This window comes from Pan paniscus, chromosome 6, assembly GCF_029289425.2.
Source record: "Pan paniscus chromosome 6, NHGRI_mPanPan1-v2.0_pri, whole genome shotgun sequence".
Taxonomy (NCBI): domain Eukaryota; kingdom Metazoa; phylum Chordata; class Mammalia; order Primates; family Hominidae; genus Pan; species Pan paniscus.
The window spans coordinates 168,324,046-168,336,069 of NC_073255.2; the positions used below are offsets into that span (position 1 = coordinate 168,324,046).

At 51.1% G+C, this 12,024-nt stretch overlaps 1 protein-coding gene across 5 annotated transcripts in view; it reads right to left on the minus strand.

Annotated features, from left to right (window-relative positions):
• Positions 1 to 447: 447 nt before the first annotated feature.
• PODXL (podocalyxin like) overlaps positions 448 to 12,024 on the minus strand; it is a 56,361-nt gene continuing 44,784 nt past the window's right edge. Inside the window, exons 2-10 of one of the 5 annotated variants that reach the window (XM_057302761.2) lie at positions 10,992 to 11,597; positions 10,408 to 10,500; positions 9,538 to 9,758; positions 9,124 to 9,201; positions 7,788 to 7,829; positions 6,751 to 6,898; positions 6,432 to 6,493; positions 6,040 to 6,207; positions 448 to 4,678 (exon numbers count right to left, since the gene is read on the minus strand). In XM_057302761.2, coding sequence (XP_057158744.1) covers positions 4,481 to 4,678; positions 6,040 to 6,207; positions 6,432 to 6,493; positions 6,751 to 6,898; positions 7,788 to 7,829; positions 9,124 to 9,201; positions 9,538 to 9,758; positions 10,408 to 10,500; positions 10,992 to 11,597 — 1,616 coding nt within the window. In that variant the 3' untranslated portion in view covers positions 448 to 4,480. Of the gene's footprint in view, positions 4,679 to 6,039; positions 6,208 to 6,431; positions 6,494 to 6,750; positions 6,899 to 7,787; positions 7,830 to 9,123; positions 9,202 to 9,537; positions 9,759 to 10,407; positions 10,504 to 10,991; positions 11,598 to 12,024 lie in introns of all 5 variants that reach the window. The other 4 variants (XM_057302760.2, XM_034965003.4, XM_057302762.2 and 1 more) reach the window with 4 other exon arrangements.

Below are 12,024 nucleotides of genomic sequence, written 5' to 3' on the forward strand. Positions count from 1 at the left end.
CACACATATGTATGTATACATACACACACACACACATATATATATATATTTTGTCTCTTTGCCAGTGTTTTCATACCTGATCAATGTTCAGCAGCCCTCTTGGGGATTTCTGATAGTGGTGATTCACAATGTATCTGAGGCAGAAGTAGAGGGAAGGAAGACAGCGAAACATACAACGTCATCTTAGGGGAAAGTGAGGTTCTTTAGAGTCACTAGGATAGCTTGAGTAACATAAAGACTCATAACCACCTTTAGGATCCCCCCTTTTTTTTCTTCCGGTTTCTCTCCTTCTCTTGCCTAATTTCTTTGCCTGCAGAGTTGGACAAGTGTAACTCAGCACGGAGGCTCCTGTGCTACGGGTGTGAGCCGACATTCTCAGGCACTTTGGCGATGAGCCTCATACACAAGTGAAGGCTTTAAGTCCGAGCAAACTACTAGAGCTTGAACCAGTTTACACAAAAACACTTTAATTGACAGTATACAATTTTCCAAAATATATTTTTGTAAGAAAATGCAATAATTATTAACTATAGTTTTTACAAACAAGTTTCTCAGTAAATTCCAGTGTACTTCAGACCCCTGTCCACTAAGACATATATGATCCCCCAGTTCCTGGGCAAACTGTTGAACATTCACTGCAGACAAAAAGACCAACACCAAAGAGTCATCTGTGTCCTCCATGCTGTGTTTGCAGCAGACCTGAGGGATCAGCTAGTGACCGTGACAAAAGCTATGCTACAGTTTTACTCTTGCCCTCTCTGCCTCCCCCATCATGTTTCCTTGGTCCCTCAGTCCTGTTGGAGTAAGTAAGTTCCATACATAAAAGCTCATCCAAAACTTTGTTTCTTGGCAGAAAGAATTGTTCACTTACATCTTAAACCTAAATGATTCAGAGAAAGTGTAGAAGACCAGTTCTTATGTTTGTGTTCATGCCCTCCCTAGCCTTGCTAGGGTAACAACTGGGAAAGGAATTCTGTCCTTTGTGTCATTCTGGCACCTTCGAGTAGCAATTCTTAATTTACCGATTATTCCTTCTGAGGCGCACAGTCTGTGGATCCAGGTTTTAATCTTGTTTCTGTCCTGAACCATGTGATTTTGAGGAAGTCACTTCATCTTTGTGAGCTTCAGATTATCTTTTTCTCTAGAAAAAGATTGGACTAGATCTTGAAATACCTTTCTCCATGACTACAGGGTTGCCTGCCAACCAGAGCATATTGACTCCAACCTTTACTGAAATGGAGCTGTGACTTTGCTGGGGAGGGGGCAGGGTTGCATTTTAAAATTAAAAAAAAAAAAAAACACCTGATCTACAAGACAAATACTTTATCATAAGTTTGTCTTGTTATATTTCATTTTTTGTTTAAAAAAAAAAAATCAAGCAAAAACTTGTCATTTCCAGTAAGACATTTACATTCCTGTCCAGAGAAAAAACTTGGCCATCACTCAGCTAACATAATGCTTTTTCAAAGTATGTTCACTTAAAGCAGTGCAGGGTAGATTAACATGGTCACTGTATTTACATTATCAAAAAAATATATGTATATGTATCAGTTTGAACTTGTTCTTCAAAGTTTCTCCAGTATATTGTCAAAAAAGATAAAGCTCAAGAAGTGGTTTAAATAAACTTTCTGCTAGCTTTCCTTATCAAGCGGGAAAAAAATCTGGTGCCTAGACTAGATTAAACCCGTATTCTGTCTTACAACGCAAAGAATATTCTGTACCTCCTTCATAAGCATTGCTGCCTGTCTCCCCACTCTCATGACAGTAGGCTTCCCAGTCATCATACTTGTGGTTTCTGGCCTCCTGTGCAGCTTGGGGAAACCACAGTTTACCACTGAAAGAGTTGATAAACTGTCTTTGCTACAACCTGTTTAAGTCATGCTGAGCTTCTAGTGTTCCTCTTACCTCTTCCCAGACCCAATGCTCTCTGAATTATCAGAGAGCATTTAGAACCCAGTAAAGGTGGCAGAAGATGATGACCTTTATAGATGCATGGCTGTTTGGCCTGTTGACATAGGTGTCCTGGTGGCAAGAGCAAGGCAAGGTGTCAGATTCTGAAGCTGTCCTAAGCCTAGACTAACACAGTTTGGACGAATATAAAGCAGTAACCTCTGAATCAGCCCAAAGCCTCTCCGGGTTCTCCTTGGACAGAGTGATGGAGAGTCAGGAGAGTCAGGACCGACCTGGCCAGGCACTCCTGCTCTCGAGTCCTTGCCAGTCATCGTCTGTCTCCAAGAGGCCATAGGGTTGCAGCCTTTGATTGATTTGCAGAGGCCTATTTGCTGTCTCCGTCAAAAGCCCTGGCTGGTGAAGTGGACCCAGGATCAGTAAAGGAGGAATAATCCAGTCTGGCCTCTCCCACGGGACCACAACAGAAAACCTACTGGGTGGAGAGAACCCAGCGCTGGGCAAGAAGGAAGCAAACACCTCACTCAAGCCTAACAAGATTTCCTGTTTTCCCCCAAACAGGCACTGTTCTCCATCCTGCCCACCTCCAAACACTAGAGCATCGGGGCAGATGTTTTTGGAACTTGTTAGCCTCGCATCCCTCTAACTCCTGGGAAACTCGCTGGGGCCCTATGTGAACCCTTGGCCTTCCTTTTCCCCTAGGATATCAGATGGCTACAGACTGAGGAAGGAATTAGGCAGATGGTGCAGGACAGATCTTCCCCAGCCCCTCCCCCTACCCTTTTAAAAAGTAAGCCATCCCGAGTGGATAGCCTATTTCATCAGAGCTACTACAGCCGGAGCCTGACTCTTAAGACCCTGGAGGTGTGGCGTTTCACCCGAAAAATGGCAATTTCATTCCCCTAAGCAGTTCTGCCCATTTTCCTACTTGATCCCAGGGAATTTACGCCCAGAACGATGGAGACCATGGCGAAAGTTCAACATTCCACACAGGATTCCCCCTTCTCAATCAGATGAAACCTCACCATGCCCACTGCTTAGGAGCCTTCTACATGGCAGCTAACTGCTGAGCCCATAAAAGTCCTATATTGGGGAATAGACATAGCTTTGTGTTCCCCTGAGATGCCACCAGAAACTGCAAGAGAACCGCAGCAGCCCCACTAGGCTCACAGAGAAGAGGAACAGCAAGGCCTAGCTCCAGGCCAGGACAGTGGGACGTTCCCACAACAGTCTGTCCCCCAGGCTGCCCTTCATGCACCCAGCATGCACTGCGCTTTCCAGGCCCTCTTTTCCTGTGGCACAGGAGAATCAGAGTGAGTGAGATGAGCTAACTGGACGTCTGCAACTGTCTGAGCTTTTGGCCTTTGGCAGTGGAGGGCTGGGTTAGAAAACAACTATAACAAAACTCTCAGCAACTTGAAATGTCCCTGAGTTTCCTATGACATACAGGGGAAAGCCTGTCCTTCCTGGCTGCTTTAATGGATTGTCTCTGAAGACACATCGCTGACAGGGGGCCCCGGGAAGGCCTCTCCTGCAGCCACTGCTCTTTCATACTGGGTCTCGGAATCACTCCCATCAGCTGAGCAGTGAACAACAAAAGGAACACGCTGCTCTCACTAGCTACAGCAGATTTTAGTCCCTGGTGGAAATGGAAGCCCAAAGAAGATCGTGGGTGGCCTCCGCAAGGAGTGCCGGGGGCAATGGGCCAGTGTTCCTGCTGACCCCTCATCAGCTGCCCTGAGATACCAGCCTGGACTCGAGTGTCCCCTTCTCTCCTCACCTGCACGCAGGTCCCCTAAGCAGACCTGGTTCACGCACGGAGACCTGTGTGGGTTAAGCCCCCATCTCACGAAGCAAATGTGAGAAAATCCGAATCCAGAACAAGGGGTTCAAGGTTATGAATAACCTATGCTAATCCCAGAGGCCCCAGGACAGAGTAAGTGGGAACAAACAATGAGTGTAGGGAGGGGTAAGAACACAGAGGGTGGGAAGATGGGTACACGAGGCTGGGGTAGGAGAAGGAAAACTTGGGAGCTGGACTTTCAGGTCGTCAGATCCCACCGAGCCAGGATGTAGCCCTGCCCTCCTTTCCAGCCCAGCCACCTGCTGGAGTTTCACCCCTGCCCGGGACTGCTCTGGACGGAAGGCACATGTGAACACAGCAGTGTGGCATGGTGCAAATGGAATCTTTGTTCTCATCCTGGCTCTGTCACCAAGTGGCTCTGACCTTGGGCAAGTCACTTACCCTCTTCAGGTCTCGGCAATCTCACTGCAGAATGAAGGGATTCCACTAGTTCATCTATAAAGTCCCTTACGTGGCTTTTTCTTGATCTCCCTCATCATCCAGCAGCACTGAGCTCAGGCACTAGTGGGTTATTTTACAAGAGGAATCTGGACAGAATGTGATTTGTTCAGGTTGAAAAGGGAAAAATTAAGGCCCTGGGGGGATTGGGAGGGGACACCCCTCGGAGTTCACTCTCCCTCCCCAGTCTTTCCCTTCCCCGTCCAAACGGCACTTGGGGTGGTCGGTCTGGAGCTCTGTGGTGCTGCTGGAGGCCACCGGCAGACCGGACTAGAGGTGTGTGTCTTCCTCCTCATCCAGGTCGTCCTTGGTCAGGTTGTCCAGAGGGACGATCCAGCTGTCCCCCAGCTCCCCGTTGAGGCTGACCACCTTCTTCTCCTGCATCTCAGAAGAGGTCTCCATCACTTCCAGTGTTGGGTTGTCATGGTAACCATTCTCCACTGTCTGCAGCTCCTCTGTTAGCCGTTGCTAGAGTGGGGAAGGTGACCGGTGAGAAGGGGGTTTCAGAGGGCTCTGAGCTTAATACAGCGCATGTACGTACCCCTCCCACTCAGGAGCCCCACTGTAGCTAAAGCAGGCCCTCATTGCTCGCCTGTGGGGCTGGCTGCTCCTGGTGGTCATTCTGGCTCTCAGCCTGCCCGGAACTAGTTGGGAACAAAGACTTGCCCCTCACCCTCACCCTGGTGGCAGAACCTGTGAAGTTAGTGGAGATGGACTTTGTTCTCCAGAGTCCTCTAAGCTCTCTCCTCCCCTTCATCCCTTCCCCCAAAACCTCCTCTCCAGGCACCTACCTCACCTATCATAATGAATGGGAAAAACACTATTAAAAAATGACCTCTCTCGGGCTGCATGACTGAACCCTCTCAAGCCTGGGCAGGATGGGTACGGTGTCTCTAGAACCATCCCTGCGGCAGATAGCAGCCATCTGGCAGAGGCGCTTTCTGTCCCTCTCAAACACAACCTTGAGTGTATGCTAGAATCACCTGGGGAGCTTTTAACAACTACACTGATGGACTCAGAGATTGTTTGAATTGGTGTGGGAGGCAGTCAGGCAAGGGAATTTTTCTAAAGTTCCCCACTGTGTGCAGGCAGGAGTGAGAACCACAGGATCTGGGTGGCACCATCACGGCGGGAATTCTAGTAAGGTAGGCAGAAGAATTTTTGGTTAGACAGAACACCTAGGCCTGCTTCTATCAATGAATCCTCAGACCAGCTCTGCAAGGAGGTTATCCCTGCTGTGCAGATGAGGAAGCTGATGCCCAAAGAGCTCATCTGACTGACTTCCTCAAGGTCAGGGCCAGGACTAACCAAGTCTCCCTGACTCCAGTCCAGGCGTGGTGACTCACACCTGTAATCCCAGCACTTTGGGAGGCTGAGGCAGGCGGATTGCTTGAGGTCAGGAGTTCGAGACTAGCCTGGCCAACATGGCGAAACCCCATCTCTACTAAAAATACAAAAATTAGGCGGGCGTGGTGGTGGGCACCTGTAATCCCAGCTACTGGGGAGGCTGAGGCACAAGAATCACTTGAGGTTGCAGTGGGTGACACCAGCCTGGGTGACAGAGCAAGACCCTGTCTGAAAAAAATAATAATAATAAAATAAAAAATAAATAAGTCTTCCTGACTCCAAAGCCCACGCTCTGTCGTCTGCCACACTGCCTCTGTAATGCTCTGTGGACTGAGGTGGCTGCCTATCAGGGGTGGCCTCTGCCTGTTAGAAAGGGTCCAGGGCCTGCTCCCTTTCCTTTTCTGCAACTCGGGAATCACAAGGGGAGGGTTCCTCTGGTGACCTGGGCTGCTTCCCCTGTGTGGCTGCAAACAGCTGCTTACCTGGTCCTTCCTCTGGGAGAGGCGCTGGTGGCAGCAGCCATAGAGGGCCGCCACGAGGAGCAGGAATGACGCCATGCAGACGATGGTGATGATGAGGGGCATGCTGAAGCGGTCCTCGGCCTCCTCCGGTGGCCCCTGGTCCCCTAGCTTCATGTCACTGACCCCTGCCTGCATGGGAAGTGGCAGCGAACAGGCTGGGGGCATCCTCTCTCCCTCAGCCCCCGGCTTCACTGTAGAGCCCCTCCGCTTGCAGTCTGCTAGGGTCCGGGCCGCCACCCTCTTCTACATGCAGGCACATGACGGGGTTCCTCCCCACAGAGAGAGGGGAGTAACCAGACCTCCCACAAGGGGCTTCGGAGCCACTCTGTCCCCACACTTCGGGGGCCGCTTACCTCCTTTAGTTCATCCCATTTGTCCTTCAGCCGCTCGTACACATCCTTGGCAGGGAGCTTAGCTGTGGGAGAGGGAGACGATGCCCAATGGCCCAGCCCAGAGCGAGGCAGTGGGGGACGGGGACTGCGCCCCAAGAGAGGGACGCACCATATCTCAGTCTCCTGAGTGTCTCTCGGGTGACCTGGGAGGGGGTGTGGCTTGACAGTTCTTAGGGAACTGAAGGGGCACCACTGTGACCCACCCTCCAATGTGGCTTCTGCATGCCCCCCATTCCCACCCATGCAGGCCCCAGCCCAGGCCCCCTTGCCCTCCACTCACTGTGAATAGTGATTTCTTTGACGACCACGGTCTGACTTCCTGGAACAGGTGCCAGCCGTATGCCGCACTCATCTTGGGCTGGGTTGAAGGTGGCTTTGACTGCTCGGCATATCAGTGAGATCAATTTCTCATCCGAAGTGCCCCCTGCCTATGGTGGGGAGAGCGCAGGTGACTCCGCGGGGAGCGTGACAGCAGCCTAGGCCTGTGGGGCTGCCCTCCAGCTAAGGTCAGGAGAGTGCTGTTGCTGTGCTAGAACCTGCCTCCCTCTCCAGCCCCAGCTGGTGCTCCACGCAGGCCTGCCAGGAATCAAGGGTTGCATGCTGTTCTCCTGGGCCAGTTCCTGCCGCCTCTGTCTCGTTCCCATCAGCCCGTTCCCCGCACTGTGTTTATCTGGTCTATGCTTGCACCTTTCATTTCTTTCACCCTAGTGCCCCTTTTTTCCCTCCAAGCTATTTGCGGATTGGGGGTTGTTTTCATCTCCCTCCCTAGAAAGGGCTAGAGAGGGGGCACTGCACAGCAACCCTACCCCAAAGCCTGCAGGGAGACTCCAATTCCCCCTAAACTCCCATTCACCAGCCTTTCATGCCCAGTTCAGAGAAATCAGGTGGGGAGGCTGCAGCTCTCTGCAGAAGGGTCTCTACCCCCAAAGCTGAAATACATGTGCCCTTGCCCTAGGCAGAGCCTCTGGCTCTGAAGCCATGGACAGGCTGACAGGGAAGGGGCTCCACTGAGTAGGGGAACAGGTGGGATCTTGAAGCTACCCCTAGGATATCTTGGAGGGGGTCTTATTTAGCTCTAAGAACAAAGATTGTGGCTGACATGGCTTTAGAGCTGAGGATGAGGGGAGAAGTGTGGGCAGCATGTATCCAGTCCTGCCATGCCATCTAGGGGCACCCCTCCCTGGGGCTTCTCTGACCTGATTCTGGAATAAATGACTAAGACAAAGAAAAGGACTCTAGGGATAGCTTAGCACAGAACCCATACAAACTACCCCTAAGGTTTCTACCAGAATTTCCTTAGGCTTAGTAATTCCCCACCCTGACATCAGGAAGGGATCCAGGGTTTTCCATCTTCCTTTTCTAGCAAAGGAAAAAAAAACAAAAAACGTGTCTCACAAACAATCACACAGCCTACCAAGCTACATCCAAAAAGAGGGTCTGAGGAAAGGCTGGGCGGGCACCTGACTGTCCCCAGAGCCCATATCATGCAATGCCTGCCTTGTCCAATAAGCCCAGCCCTAGGAGAACACTGCTCCCTTTTAAAACTCTGGTCTAGATGTAGGCTTTTGTAAAGTTCACTTGGAAAATGCCAGCATAATGGACACCCAAAAGAAAACAACTGCAGAAAATTCAGGCAGCATTAAAGTGTTGTAAGCCCAAATTCTCCATCCTATCTATAGACACCGTGTTCAGGTCTGTTCTAGTTCTAGTTCCTAGGGGGTGGCTGCAAAAAACCGGCACTGACCGGGAGAGGGCAGCAGTGAGCCAGCCATCTCCAGCACCTGCCGCGCTCAGCAGTTATTTACTGAGTGTGCACAGCGCACACTCCCCAGACCAAAGCCTTTGGACCCATGGAGACCGGTGGCCTGAAGGCTGCTCACACCCTGCTACCTCCCTCACACAGGTGTGCTCACACGCACGCTCACCACCCAGACTGGAGAAATGCTGGCAGTGGCTCCTGCATTCCTGGGCCCTTTTCTCTCCCACCCATCCCATCAGCTCCTCAGGTTAGAGGGAGAATCTCCCAGCACTGTTTGTCCATCAAGGCTCTCAGATAGTCCACGGACCAGGAAATGTGAAGCCACAGACGATTAAAGCAGACAGACTACACCTCTCATTTTCTCTTGCTTTTCTTTTCTTTCTGTAAAAACAGGGTCTTCCTATGTTTCCCAGGCTGGTCTTGAACTTCTGGCCTCAAGCAAACTTCCTGCCTCAGCTTCTCAAAGTGTTGGGATTACAGGTGTAAGCCACCACACCTGGCCTCACCTCTCATTTTCAATTGAGACATCTGAAACCCAAAGAGATCAACTCACCAAAGTCACTCCCAGAGCTAGGGGCAAACAGGAACTAGGATCAGGGTCCCTCAACTCAGCATACTGGAAATAGTCACACAGTGAAAGCCGAGGAAACCGGGGGGTCGGGGGGGGGTTCAGTCCTGTGGGTGTGTCCTGACTTAGAGAAGTCTTAAACCTTGGTCTGTTGCTCTGTAAGATGGGAAAGGACCACTTCCTACTAGGAAGAAATGAGGGCCAGAAAGCAAATGCACCTTAGAAAGATGTTTAAAAATGCACCTAGAAAGAACATACATTCCCTCTCCCTCCCTCAGCCCTGCTGTGAGCCTGCACCTGGCGGCTCAGATCAGCAAGCTACTCACACAGAGGGTGTTTCCTGTGAGGTTCAGGATGAGCTGCTTCTCACTCTGTGTCTGTGTCTCAAGATCCTCACACTTTGCCTGGAAGAAGCCACTGAGATTAAGGTTTGGGCTAATAGTCATGGAATCTTTGACATTTCCCCCCAACTAAGGGGTGACCCAGATAGGAAAGAGTTCATGGCAAGCTGGAGGCATGGCTGGACCCATTCCAGAGCCAGGTATGTCCTGGCTGCGTGGCTTGAGGGCAGCTCAAGCCAGGACCAGGCTAACCAGGGAGAGGGAGGAGGGAATGGATAAGTGCTGCTCAAAGCCCCAGCCAGGGGCCCTGCGTTGGAGGAAAGAACAGAAAACCTTGTCTTAAAGCCTCTTCTACCCGAGTCTGGGTTCTCCTACTTGCCCCACCCCTGCTGGAGTTACCCAGTTACTCTCATGAGCCACAGTGGGAGAAGGTGTTTTGGGGTATCGGTGGGTAGTTGATGCTGCTGTGGGGCTGGAGCTCATGGTCTCTGGCAGGGTAGGTGTTCTCAATGCCGTTGCCGGGCTCGTGGGCTGCACTGTCTCCTGGGAGGAAGGGGCCGTAGAGCTGGCTGGCATCTGACTGGAGGTCTGTTGAGTTCTTTGCGAGATAACCGATGACGCTGTCATTGGGAAAACGAGGGTAATGAGAAAAGATGAGTGCACCCTTGCGAGAAGAGGACAATCTTTTCTTGCTCTAATAGTTCTCCCAGGTTCTTTGGTCTTACCTCCCACAGAGACGGAAGAAGTGGACTCCTATGACAAGCCAGTGGAATAACCCGGCAAAGTCACAGCAGCCGCAGCAAATGTTCACTGAGCACTTACTTTGTGCAAGGGACTGGGTGCCTCAAAGGTACTTTCCTACTGAATCCTCACAATCCTCTGGGGAAGGAATCGGCATCATCCCTATTTCATAAACAAGGAAACTGACGCTCCGAGGGGCTCAGTGATTTGCCTGAGTTCCTGTGCCAACAATGGTAGGGCAGGGATTCAAAGCCAGGATTATCTCAGCCGGAGCCCGCACTCCTACTGTGTGGCACCCTCCTGTGGAGCGGTGGCCTGCTGACTTCAGACCATATGCCTCTGATATGCAGCAACATCACCAGGAGCGCTCAGAAACTCTGGGTCCACAGGTCTGAGATGGGCCATGATCCTAAGGCTCTTGATCCATAGGTAGATTTTGAAATTGATTTACTAGGTTAAGACAAGCTCTTATAAATAATAAGTTAGTAAGTAAGTAAACAGGTATCGGCCGGGCATGGTGGCTCATACCTGTAATCCCAGCACTTTGGGAGGCCAAGGTGGGCAGATCACCCGAGGTCAGGAGTTCAAGACCAGCCTGGCTGACATGGTGAAACACTGTCTCTACTTGAAAAAAAAAAAAAAAAAAAAAAATTAGCTGGTGTGCTGGTGCACACCTGTAGTCCCAGCTACTCGGGAGGCTGAGGCAGGAGAATTGCTTGAACCCGGAGGTGGAGGTTGCAGTGAGCAGAGATCATGCCACCGCACTCCAGCCTGGGTGACAGAGCAAGACTCCATCTCAAAAATAAATAAATAAATAAATAGGTATGAAATAGAAACTATTCCCCTCTCAGGTTCAAGCAATTCTCCTGCCTCAGCCTCCTGAGTAGCTGGGATTACAGGCGCCCGCCACCATACCCAGCTAATGTTTGTATTTTTAGTAGAGACAGGGTTTTGCCATGTTGGCCAGGCTGGTCTCGAACTCCTGACCTCAGGTGATCCACCTGTCTTGGCCTCCCAAAGTGCTGGGATTACAAGGCATGAGCCTTTTCAGAGCCATCACGCCTGGCCCTGAAAAGTTTCTTGGTGCTTGAAGAAAACCAGGCATTACTTACGTAGGGTGGCGGTCATCCCCGGGCTTGTGAAGGTGTAGCCAGGGATAGCCACAGTGCTTGAACTGCTTGAAATTTTCATAAGATGGTCATGTCCCGAGCTTGTTGGGGTGGCCATAGGATGCGTCGAAGTGGGTTGTCGGGGGCTAAGTGGACTTGGAGGGTGAGGGGTCGTCAGATGTTCTGCCTTAGTGGATGTGAGGTCTGTGGTCACACTGTGGCTGCTTTTCCCCCCAGAGTTTGTTGTATCTTCTGCTCCATTCTGGCTGCTTGTGGTGTTAGGTTTAGCTGTGGCTGTGGAGGTTGCAACTGTAGTGGTGTCTGCACTTTTCGTGCTCTTGGGGCTCTCGGTGGTGGTAGTAGGGTTGCCTGAGCCACCTCCTCTAGCCACGGTAGTGTTGACTAGGCCTGAGACTTGCTGAGCCAGGGTTGTAGTCCCCGGTGAGTCACTGGATACACCAAGGGTGGTCGCCTTGACCGAGGCCAAGATTTCGTTGGCCTTGGAAGTGGGGACTGTGCTCTGCTGGGCTGTATCTGTAGCCATGATGGTGACATTGGATGCTGGAGTCGGTGCTGTTTTGTTAGATGAGTCCGTAGTAGTCTGGGTTGCTGTTTGTAAAGACAACAGAGAATGGAGTTAGGGCTGGGAGGCTTCCTCACCACGCTTCTCCAGCTCTTCCCCAGGATTCAGAGGCCTTGCTCGCAGCCCTGCTGTCTGCCTTGCTAAAGGCCTGGGTCTTTGGGGAATCCAGAATTTTCGGAGGTTCAAGAAACCTCTTTTTTCTGTCTTTTTTTTTTCTTCTTCCTTTTTGTGGAGAATGGGGTCTTGCTATATTGCCCAGGCAGGTCTTGAACTCCTGGGCTCAAGCTATCCTCCCGCCTCTGCCTCCCTCAGAGCTGGGATTACAGGCGTGAGCCACCGCGCCTGGCATGAAACCTCTAAGAGGGCAGCTTGGAGTGCAGCAGGGTCAGAAAAGCAAAATTCTGCTGAAGGCGAGCCCAGGCCAATGAGGCCCACCACACGTGGAGGCTGTCA